Below are 10,092 nucleotides of genomic sequence, written 5' to 3'. Positions count from 1 at the left end.
AAGGCAAGAAAACAAGACAGCAACATTCAATAGAGTGTTGTAAATGTAGGAGAAAATTTCATATCTCTGTTGCTGAAAGCCCTTCACCCTTAGCAAAGGAAGTTACTATGGTTGCCTAGGTCAGGAATCCCCAACCCCCAGTCTATGGACCATAACCGGTCCACAGCATGCCGGTTATGGGTTGTACAAATAAGTGAAGTCCCATCCATGGGATGCAAGCAGCACACAAAACAATACCCCCTCCAGTTTGTTGAAAAATCTCTCTCCACCAAACCGATCCTTGGCGCTCAAAAGGTCCCTGGCCTAGGTGATTCAATAAGTATATGGCATATTACTCAAATATACTTATATTGATCCACAAAGCACTAGGTGAATCTTCCATTGTGTATGCATTTACAAAAGTATTGTGAGGTTGGTGGCAGAATATCCCAAAATAGTGACATGGCTTTTTGTATATATTATCAGTACCTTAGATGAAAATGGCTATTTCTCAAGCATATTTCAGTAAAATATCATCCTTGTTATAGATCTATCTATCTTCTCTTCTCCTGGTTTTGTACTAGAGAATATATCTTATCTCTTCTACTTTGTATCAAGCCATAAGATTTTCGAAAGCTTATTTGGTTATATATCTAATAAATTGTACAGCTTATTAAAATTAAACAAAATCCATATTTAATTTCTTGCTTTTTCATTTCTTGTGGTTATGAAAAAATTATGTGAGATAGTATCAGCTCACCTATATAGCCCATTCTGGCAGGTATCTGGTCCTGCCAAGTAACTTCTAAACAAAAGAACTAATACTTTGAGCTAAAGGATCTGAAAACCAATTTGATATAGAAGTTAAGGCATCAGGCTAGAAACTGCAAGTCTGGGATTTCTATTCTACCTCAGGAATGTAGCCAATTTGGTGACTTTTGGCCAGTCCTTCTCTCTTAGTCCTTGGAAGCAGTCAGTGGCAAAAACAATGCCCAGAAAACTGCAGAGGCTTGTCTAGGCAGTAGCCAGAAATTGAGACTGACTGAAAGGCTCAAAATGTCAAAGTCTGTAAGCAATTGACTATTTCAGGAGGGAAGTGTTATAGACGCTTATGTAGTTTTGGAAAAACTGAAGGTGTAATTAGCCATGTCATAAGCAAGCAACAGAAGAAAGCCATTTTATACAGGAAAGGACAAGGAAAAATAGGCCACATCGTTTAAAACTCCTCTGCCTGTCAGGTATTTCCACAAATCAAATTACACCATGATCCTCACTTCACTAAACATCAAGAATTGTCAGCCTGTGGACTGCCATAGCTATCAAACATCCACATTTAGCATCTGTAAAAGGCATTGACAGTTAGGAATGCAGAATTTTGCTAAGCAAAATTTGATGCTCTATGGTTCTCCTTTGAGAGGTTGGATTTGCCTGCATCCAACTAATTCTTTCTAACAGTATTCATTTAGTCAGAGAAGTAAAAGAAAGACCAGGAAAATGAAAAACCGTGGTGAACAGAATAAAAGCAACATTGAAAGAATTTTTCAGAATCTCCACAGTTGAGAAAGGACAAATTTGATATTATTATTTCTCATGCTATATATAATTGGATTAAGCAGGGGTGGAAGGAGGGAATACAGAACAGTCAACCCAAAATCTAAGTAAGATTTAGTGTTAGAGGGAGATCTCACATAGGCAAAGCATCCACTTAATACTAACATAGACACTACTATAAGGTGGGGAATACAGGTGGATAAGGCTTTTTGCTTTCCTTGCTCAGAAGGAATTCTCAATACAGCCTTGAAGATCACTGCATAAGATACAATAATGAAAGTAAAACAACCTAGTCCAGCAATGAAACTGGCCCCAAGAATTCCAACCTCAACTAGACTGAATCCAGAGCAGGATAGTTTTAGCAATTGTGGAACATCGCAGAAGAATTGGTTGACCACATTAGAACAAAAAGGGACTGAAAAAGTGCCAGTGGTCTGCAACATTCCATTAAGAAGACCTGCAAGCCACACTAGAATGATTATTTCAGTGCAGGCTTTCCAATTCATCACCATCTCATAGTGCAGTGGGTGACAAATGGCTACATACCGATCATATGCCATGACTGTCAGGAGGGATACATCAGAGGCTTCAAAGGATAGAAAGAGAAAGACTTGAGCAACACAACCAAAATAAGAGATGTGTCTGGTGTCCATGAGAGAATTTATCATGGATTTGGGGATAATTACTGAAACAATGCCCAAATCCTGTAGAGCCAAATTCATGAGAAAGAAGTACATGGGGCTGTGCAGTCGATGGTCAAAAGCTACCGCAGAGATGATGAGAAGATTTGTTGTAACAGTTGCCAAATATAACACAAAGAACAATAAAAAATATAAAAGCTGCAGATGCCGATTCTTTGAGAATTCCAGGAGCAGAAAATAAGGCACTGTGGTTTGGTTATCCATTTTTTATTAATGATAAAGTTGGGATAACTGCAAGGAAACAGAGTATGGAGAAAATATTAGATAAATTACACTTTGACATGTGGTGGGAATAGAAAACCCAAAGAAATGTAAAGCATGGAAAGAATGAACAGAGAATCAGAGTAAGGAAAGCGTAGATGTAGGATGGGGATATTAGATATTAGAGCATATTCATGTCAATTTCTATCCATCTGTACTAAAAGACCAATCTCACATTGTTCCTTCTTTTCTCTTTTCAGTCCAAGTACTGATCAAAAGCATTGCTTAGGAGTGGAAAAATCCTGTTCACATTCATTTTCATCAATAAAAGATTACTGGGAATAATTAGACCCATTATAATGTCTCAACACACCTACAGTATTTTTGAAAATTGGAGAATCTCTTATGTATATTATTTTTTTCTCAATTTCCCCAGCAGCTGTTAGGCTAAAAATAGCACTAAAAGACTTTAACTAATACATAAATACTAGATTCCTAAACAGGTATTCAATGATACATTATTAAATGAAGAAAATTAGAACTTTATTTACAATATACCTGCTATTTTGTTATTTACTTTGTGATATTATACACAATTATTCCACTGTATAATATATTTAATCAAAATAAATACATTTTTAACATTATAAATTAACAAATCCCCTTGTCCATCAATCAGAAGGAAAGTGAAATCTTACTTTGAAAAAAGCAGTTTCCTATCAAATAGAAACCAATATTGCCTATAGTATTTGGACAGAAAATGAGACACAACGTATTATAACTATGAATATTTTTTCAACACTGGAAAGTTATGTAAATACATTTTCAAGAATATTACTTAAATGTTTAAAAACTAAGAAATAAAAAGAGTTTTAGAAAACTTACCATCCATTTCTTTTACTCATAACCAAACAAATTATGAAATGATTTTGCTGATGTAATTTACCTATTAGTAATCAGTTCATGCATGAAAGTTTTTTCCAAATTTCTGAAAATTATAACTGTCTTTTATTTTTATAATTATGTGAAAAAGCTACCAACATGTTAAACATGTAATTAATTCATTGTTTTCTGTCTATATTGAAATCTCTCCAAAGTATATTCTCTTTTAAAAAATATTTAAATAATGTGTAGAATCCAATTTCTGAAATATTATCTTAAAAAAATAATTTTGTTCTCCTCCTCAAAATAGCCTCACTTCTTATTCCAGTTAATCAGAAAACTATTTTATGCAATTACAGTATTTGCCTAAATTCTCTTCCAGTAGAAAAATTATAAAGCCAGCCCTGAGACATGTAAGACATATAAAACCATATAAGGCATATTTAAATAAATACCACTTTGCTCCAGAAAAGATAGAAATACCTTTTCTGTTAAACTTTCAACCTAGAATCATTTGACTTTATAAATTATGACTTCTATGCTTTAAGAGTGTTAAATGTCTTAACATTAAGTAAATGTTGTCCCACCAATTTTCATGTAGTGAAACATCTATCTACAATCAAAGAGTTTCCTATTCTGAATGTTACTAATATTTGTTTTGTTTCCCTAAAGTGTCTTCTACACCAAAATAAAACTATCTTCTTTGGGCTTAATAACATAATTAGCAAAACAAAACAAAACTTACTCCTATGTGCTTATTAACAAAGTTATGAAACCAAAGTAAAACTGACATTATTAACATAAATTGGCAATTAACAAATGTATCACTTTCTCTAAATATTGCAGTACCAATTAATAACATGTAATAATAATATCTCAGAATTGTGTTAATAGAATTGGGGCTGGAGTCATACCAGCAGTGCAAATTGAGAGAGGTGAAACATAAATGAAGCGAGAAGACCTCTCTGAAGCATGTTGCATCCCTTAAGATTCTCTTTCACTTCTAGCTTTTAAAAAATTCCACCTGCCACAACTGGGGAAAGAGCTCCAACTGGGCTACTTAAGCCCACACTATTAATACAGGGGTAGATAATTTAAGCTTTTCTGCAAAAGAAAAGTGAAAGGCAGAAAACAAATTCAAGAAACCCACCAATAGAATAAGGTACATAATGAAACCATAGAAACCAATGGCTTTTGTGATGGGAGTGCAAACAAACCAAATGATATTTCATTGTTGTATACCAAGCCCTACCCTCTGTATTGGGCTGCCTGAGAAGATTTCAAATACATACCTAAAACAGGACCCATAGAAAAAGATAGAATGTAAACTCACAGAGATCTATAGAATTCCTATTATATAATAAGTAATACAGTAAATCCATAGCAATCCTTTAAAAAGAAACAGAAGTAGAAGAAAAGCAAAATAAGGTTTAGAAGGAAAGTTATATAAATACATGTTTTAGAGACTAAGTATAGATATTTTCATTTTTATTTAGAAATAGTCTTTATTTTATGCAATACATGATCTATCCACAAGATTATTGCAGAATATAATACCCCCCCCCCCCCCAAGGCCTATGACATTTCTCAGTGGTGGGATTCAGCCAGTTCGCACCACTTCGGCAGAACCGGTAGCTAGTTTTTGTTGTCCAGGCCCAGAATGGACTTCCAGAAGCTGCATCCACACAGACAACTGGTTGTTCACATATTTGAATCCCACCACTGCCACTTCCCCAGAGAAACCCATTATAACCCATTAGATAAAAGACCAAGGAATAATTTCCACATTTTTAATATTTCAGTATCTTTTATTCAAGCAAAGAACACTTGCAATGATTTCACAACTGTAGAATTTCACAAAAAAAAATCTGGTTAACAGTGTGAGAACAGAAGGGGATTCAGAAGGTGCTTCTGGTAAGCATCTTTCCATAGGGAAGTCTAGTATCCCCGAATTAAAATCACAATTTCAGTGCAGGATTTTTAGAAAGCAATATACAGTACACAGTAAGCTAAAAGTTGAAAGAGTTTATTGAGAAAACAGATGAAAACAACATCTTCAATTGCAAAGTATAATATAGACAAGAAATATCCAAAGATAAGGCAAGAAAAAAAGTAAATTTTAATAGAGGGCAAAATTGAAAATACTGATGTTGCTAAAGTGATTCCAATAAGCTTTGGCAGCTTTTTTATTTTATTAATTTGATTTACTAAGCACACTTATACTGAGCCTCAAAACATTTGAGAAATTTTCCATCTTGTATACATTTTAAAAAGTATTGAAATGATAGAGGCATAGGTAAGAGAAAAACCTGGATATGGCTTTTGGCATATTTTATCAGTAGTTTGAGTGAAACTCAGTAATTCTCAAGCACATTTCAATAAGATAAACTGTTGCATAATTATCTATCCTCCTTCTCCAGATGTTAGACCAGTTTCTATCTAGTTGTAAGGGTTTTAAAAACTTAGATGATCTCCTATTGCAATTATGCCCCATCCTAATTAAACTTCTTGCCTTTTAAATTTCTTATACTCATCAAAACCTTGTGTGACATAGTATCAGCTCACCCATCTTGCCCTGGGTGATGCCTAGTCTTGCCAAAGCACCTCTAAAGGAAAGAAATGCTATCCTTAAGCTAAAGCATGTGAGAACTTGTTTGGTGTAGTGCATATGGCTGATGTGCATTCCAGTGCACCTTAGGAATGAAACAACCTGTGTGACTTTAGACCAGTCACTCACTCACTCAGCCCTTGAAGGAGGCAATGGCAAATCTCTTCTGAAAAATCTTGCCAAGAAAAGAGCAGAGACTTTTCCAGTAAGCCACCAGGAGTTAAGGCTAACTCAAAGGCACAAAATACCAAAGTATGTGAACAAATTATCATTTAAGGACAGAAGAGCAGTGGTGGGATTCAAATATGTGAACAACCGGTTCTCTGTGTGGATACCACTTCCGGAAATCCATTCTGGGCCTGGGCAACAAAAAAATAGCTACCGGTTCTGCTGAAGTGGTGTGAACTGGCTGAATCCCACCACTGCAGAAGAGGTATTGCAACCTGTGGACTTTTGGAAAAGCTAAAGCTTTAACTAGCCATAGTATGTGCAAGCATTAGAGGGGAAGTCCATTTTCTACAGGAAAGTAGTGGGAAAAATAGGCCACACCATTTAAAACTCTTTTCTATTGCATTAGTTTTCGATAATCACATTACACCTTGATCCTCACTTCACTAAAGATCAAGAGTTGTCAGGCAGTGGCATGCATAAATGAATCTTCCGTTTTGCATATTTTTACAAAAGGAGTGGGAAGGTGATGACAGGGATAACACAAAATCTGGATATGTCTTTTGGTATATGTTATCAGTATTGTGTGAAACTCAATATGTCTCAGTCGCATTTCAATAATGTATAATTCTGGGTACACCCATCTATCTTTCCTTCTCAAGGTGTTGGGCAAGGGAGATTTTGTTATCTCTTCCAGTTTTTATCAAGTTTCTGAGAGCTAATATAAGGTTCTATTCTACATGATTCATCCTCATTATACTTTTTGATTTTTTATTTATTGTGATTATCAAAACATTATGTTAGATAGTACCAGCTCACCCAACCTGCCAGGTGTTTGGTCTTCCAAAGTCATTCTAAAGAAATTTTTACTCTTGAGCTAAAGTATGTGAGAACTTATTTGGTGCAATGATTAAGGCATCAGGATAGAAACTAGGAGTTTGTTAGCTCTTCTATCACTTTAGGCACAAAGCTAGCTAGCTGACCAGTCACTCTCTCTAAACTGTAGGAAGGAGGCAATGGCAATCCATTTCTGAAAAAATAGGCTGTCAGACATCCACTTATAGCATCTGTAAAGTGCATTGAGGGTGATTAGAGATGCAGGACATTCACTGAGGAACTTCTGGTGTCTATCATACTTTTGGTTTGAGAGGCTGGATTTGCCTTCATCCCACCTATGTCTCCCTGTATAACTTATGCTTTTATTCAGAGAAGTAAAAGAAAAGACAGGAAAATGCAAAATTGTGGTGAATAGAATAGAGACAACAATAAAAGAAACTTTCAGACTTTCCATAGTTTTGAAAGAACAAATTGGATATTCTTATTTCTCATGCTATAAATGATTGGATTGAACAGGGGTGGAAGTAGTGAATACAGAACAGTGAAACCAAAATCTAAATAAGATGGAGTGTTAAATAGAGGTCTCAAATAGGCAAAAAATCCATTTAAGTAAAACATAAGCACTACTATAAGGTGGGGAATACAAGTGGATAAGGCTTTTTGCCTTCCTTGTTCAGAAGGAATTCTTTGCACTGTCTTGAAGATCATGGCATAAGATACAATTATAAAAGTACAACAGCCTAGTCCTGCAATGACACTGGCCACAATAATTCCAACTTCAACTAGATTGAAACCAGAGCAGGATAGTTTTAACAATTTTGGAATTTCACAGAAGAATTGGTTGACGACATTAGAACAAAAAAAACCTGAAAAAGTTCCAGTGGCATGTAAAGTTCCATAGAGAAGACTGGCAACCCAAACCAGAATCATTATTTCAGTGCAGGCTTCCCAATTCATCACCATCTCGTAGTGCAGTGGATGGCAAATGGCAACATACCGATCATAGGCCATGACTGTCAGGAGGGATACATTAGAACCCAGAAAAGAGATAAAGAGAAAGACTTGAGCAACACAACCAAAATAAGAAATGTATCTGGTATCTATAAGGGAATTCACCATAGATTTGGGAACAATGACAGAAACAGAGCCTATATCCTGCAGTGCTAAATTCATCAGAAAGAAGTACATAGGTCTATGCAGTTCCTGTTCAAAGGCTATTGCAAAGATTATGAGTAGATTTGCTATTGTAATTGCCAGATACAACACAAAGAACAAGAAGAAACATAGCAGCTGTAGTTGCCAAGTTGCTGAGAATTTCAGGAGCAGAAAATACGGCACTGTGGTTTGATTATCCATATTTCATTTAAGACAAAACTGCATGGTATAACTGTAAAGAAGCAGAGGAGGAAGATGTAGTTAGATAAAAGTTGGAAGTGGCATTTTGATATAGGGTAAGAATAGAAAACTAAAAGAAGCATAAAGCATGGGCAGAATGAACAGAGGATCAGACCATTGGACAAATAGATATAGGATGGACATATACAGTATTAAAGCACATTCTTGTCACTTTCTATCCATCTATACTAAAGAACTAACATCACATTTATCCTTCTTACCTCTTTCCAGTTCTGTTACTTCATGTACTGATGGACTGCCTAGGAGTAGAAAAAAAACTTTTCAGGTACATTTTCATCCCTGGATTATTACTGCAAGTAGTGGACCCATCTCACAACTCCTACAGAATTGTGGAAATGTTGAAAAATTGAGAATGTCCTATGTATAGTGATTCCTCTTCTAGAAGAAAGGCAAAGTAAATCTAATAAATAAATATAACAATATCTTTTACTTGGAAATCTTGAGGCTAGATAATCCCCCTTATACAATGTATGTGTGTGTGTCTGTTTGTGTATATATGTGTCTGTGGGCTAAAAAAGGAGATGAGCACCATGCCCTAGAGTTGGACACAACTGAACAGGGAAACTGTTACCTTTAAGTACATGTTTAGAAATCAAGTTTGTATATATTAGTTTAAAATATTATTATTATTATTATTATTATTATTATTATTATTATTATTATTATTATTATTATTATTATTGTTGTTGTTGTTGTTGTTGTTGTTGTTGTTGTTGTTGTTGTTGTTGTTGCTGCTGCTGCTGCTGCTGCTGCTGCTGCTGCCAAATAGCTGCTGGGGCAAATGAGAAAAACTTTTCCTTCTTTCTGTCACACAACCCCCCCACACATATATACACAAACACAGACACACAAATACATACACACATACATTGTACAAGAAGGGATTATTTACTATTTATGTAGACATCTCTCCAAACTGGATTCTGATTCATATTACATTTAAATATATTGTCTGAGTAGAATGTTAAATCTCTCTCCTCATGTAATGAAACAGCTATCTGCAGTTGAAAAAAGTTCCTCTTCTGGATGTTTATTAATATCTTTCCTGTTTCCCTCAAGAATTCTGTACATTAAAATAAAGATAACTTTCATGTGCTTATTAACATAATTACATAACCAAAATAACATTTACTTTTGAGTACTTTTTAACATAATTAGCAACCCAAAGTAAAACTGATTTCTGTGTGCTTTATTAACATAATTGGCAATTAACAACTCTATAGCTATCTCTGAATGTTCCACTACTAGTTATCACATTGTATAACAATATATCAGAATGACAACAGAATTGAGGCTACAGTTATATCAGCAGTCTAAACTGTGAGAAGTGAAGCGAAGTGAGAAAACCTGCCTGAAACATGTCCTTCAAAGTGCTGCGGAAGATGGCGGACCTACCGGGGGTGGCTCCCTGACGAGCGGAGTCTTTCAGCAGAAATGGGGGCCTCTCGAGGGCTTTGCCTCGACCCCAGTTTGGGGAGCCGAGCGCGCCGGTAGCCTGTGGCCTGCTAGGCGACTCCCCGGTCTTCGGCTGGGTGGAGTCGCCGGATAGAGGACTCGGCCCGGCAGGGATCTGATGGATGGGGGCGAAGGCCGCAGCCCGGCGGAGGATCTGGCCGGGACTCGGCTCGGCGGAAGACCTGGCCCGGACTCGGCCCGGACTCGGCCTGCAGGCTCGGCGGGAGCGGAGGCCGCGGCCCGGCGGCCCAGCAGCCCGGCGGAGGATCCGGCCCGAAGGCCTGGCGGCCCGGC

General features: G+C 36.4%; 2 protein-coding genes across 2 annotated transcripts; both read right to left on the bottom strand.

Moving 5' to 3' along the window:
- Window positions 1-1,520: 1,520 nt before the first annotated feature.
- On the bottom strand, window positions 1,521-2,435 carry LOC107296424 (olfactory receptor 14J1-like). The gene has a single exon (XM_029286054.1). The coding sequence runs from the start codon at window positions 2,433-2,435 to the stop codon at window positions 1,521-1,523; it is 915 nt and encodes a 304-aa protein (XP_029141887.1).
- Window positions 2,436-7,368: 4,933 nt separating this feature from the next.
- LOC114923288 (olfactory receptor 14A16-like) lies at window positions 7,369-8,115 on the bottom strand. Its single transcript, XM_029286053.1, has one exon. It carries the CDS (start codon window positions 8,113-8,115, stop codon window positions 7,369-7,371), a length of 747 nt encoding a protein of 248 aa, XP_029141886.1.
- Window positions 8,116-10,092: the final 1,977 nt, after the last annotated feature.

This window comes from Protobothrops mucrosquamatus, unplaced genomic scaffold (assembly GCF_001527695.2).
Source record: "Protobothrops mucrosquamatus isolate PMUCROS unplaced genomic scaffold, P.Mucros_1.0 scaffold2796, whole genome shotgun sequence".
Taxonomy (NCBI): domain Eukaryota; kingdom Metazoa; phylum Chordata; class Lepidosauria; order Squamata; family Viperidae; genus Protobothrops; species Protobothrops mucrosquamatus.
The sequence above is the reverse complement of the archived record's forward strand: the minus strand, read 5'-3'. Positions and strand labels throughout refer to the sequence as shown.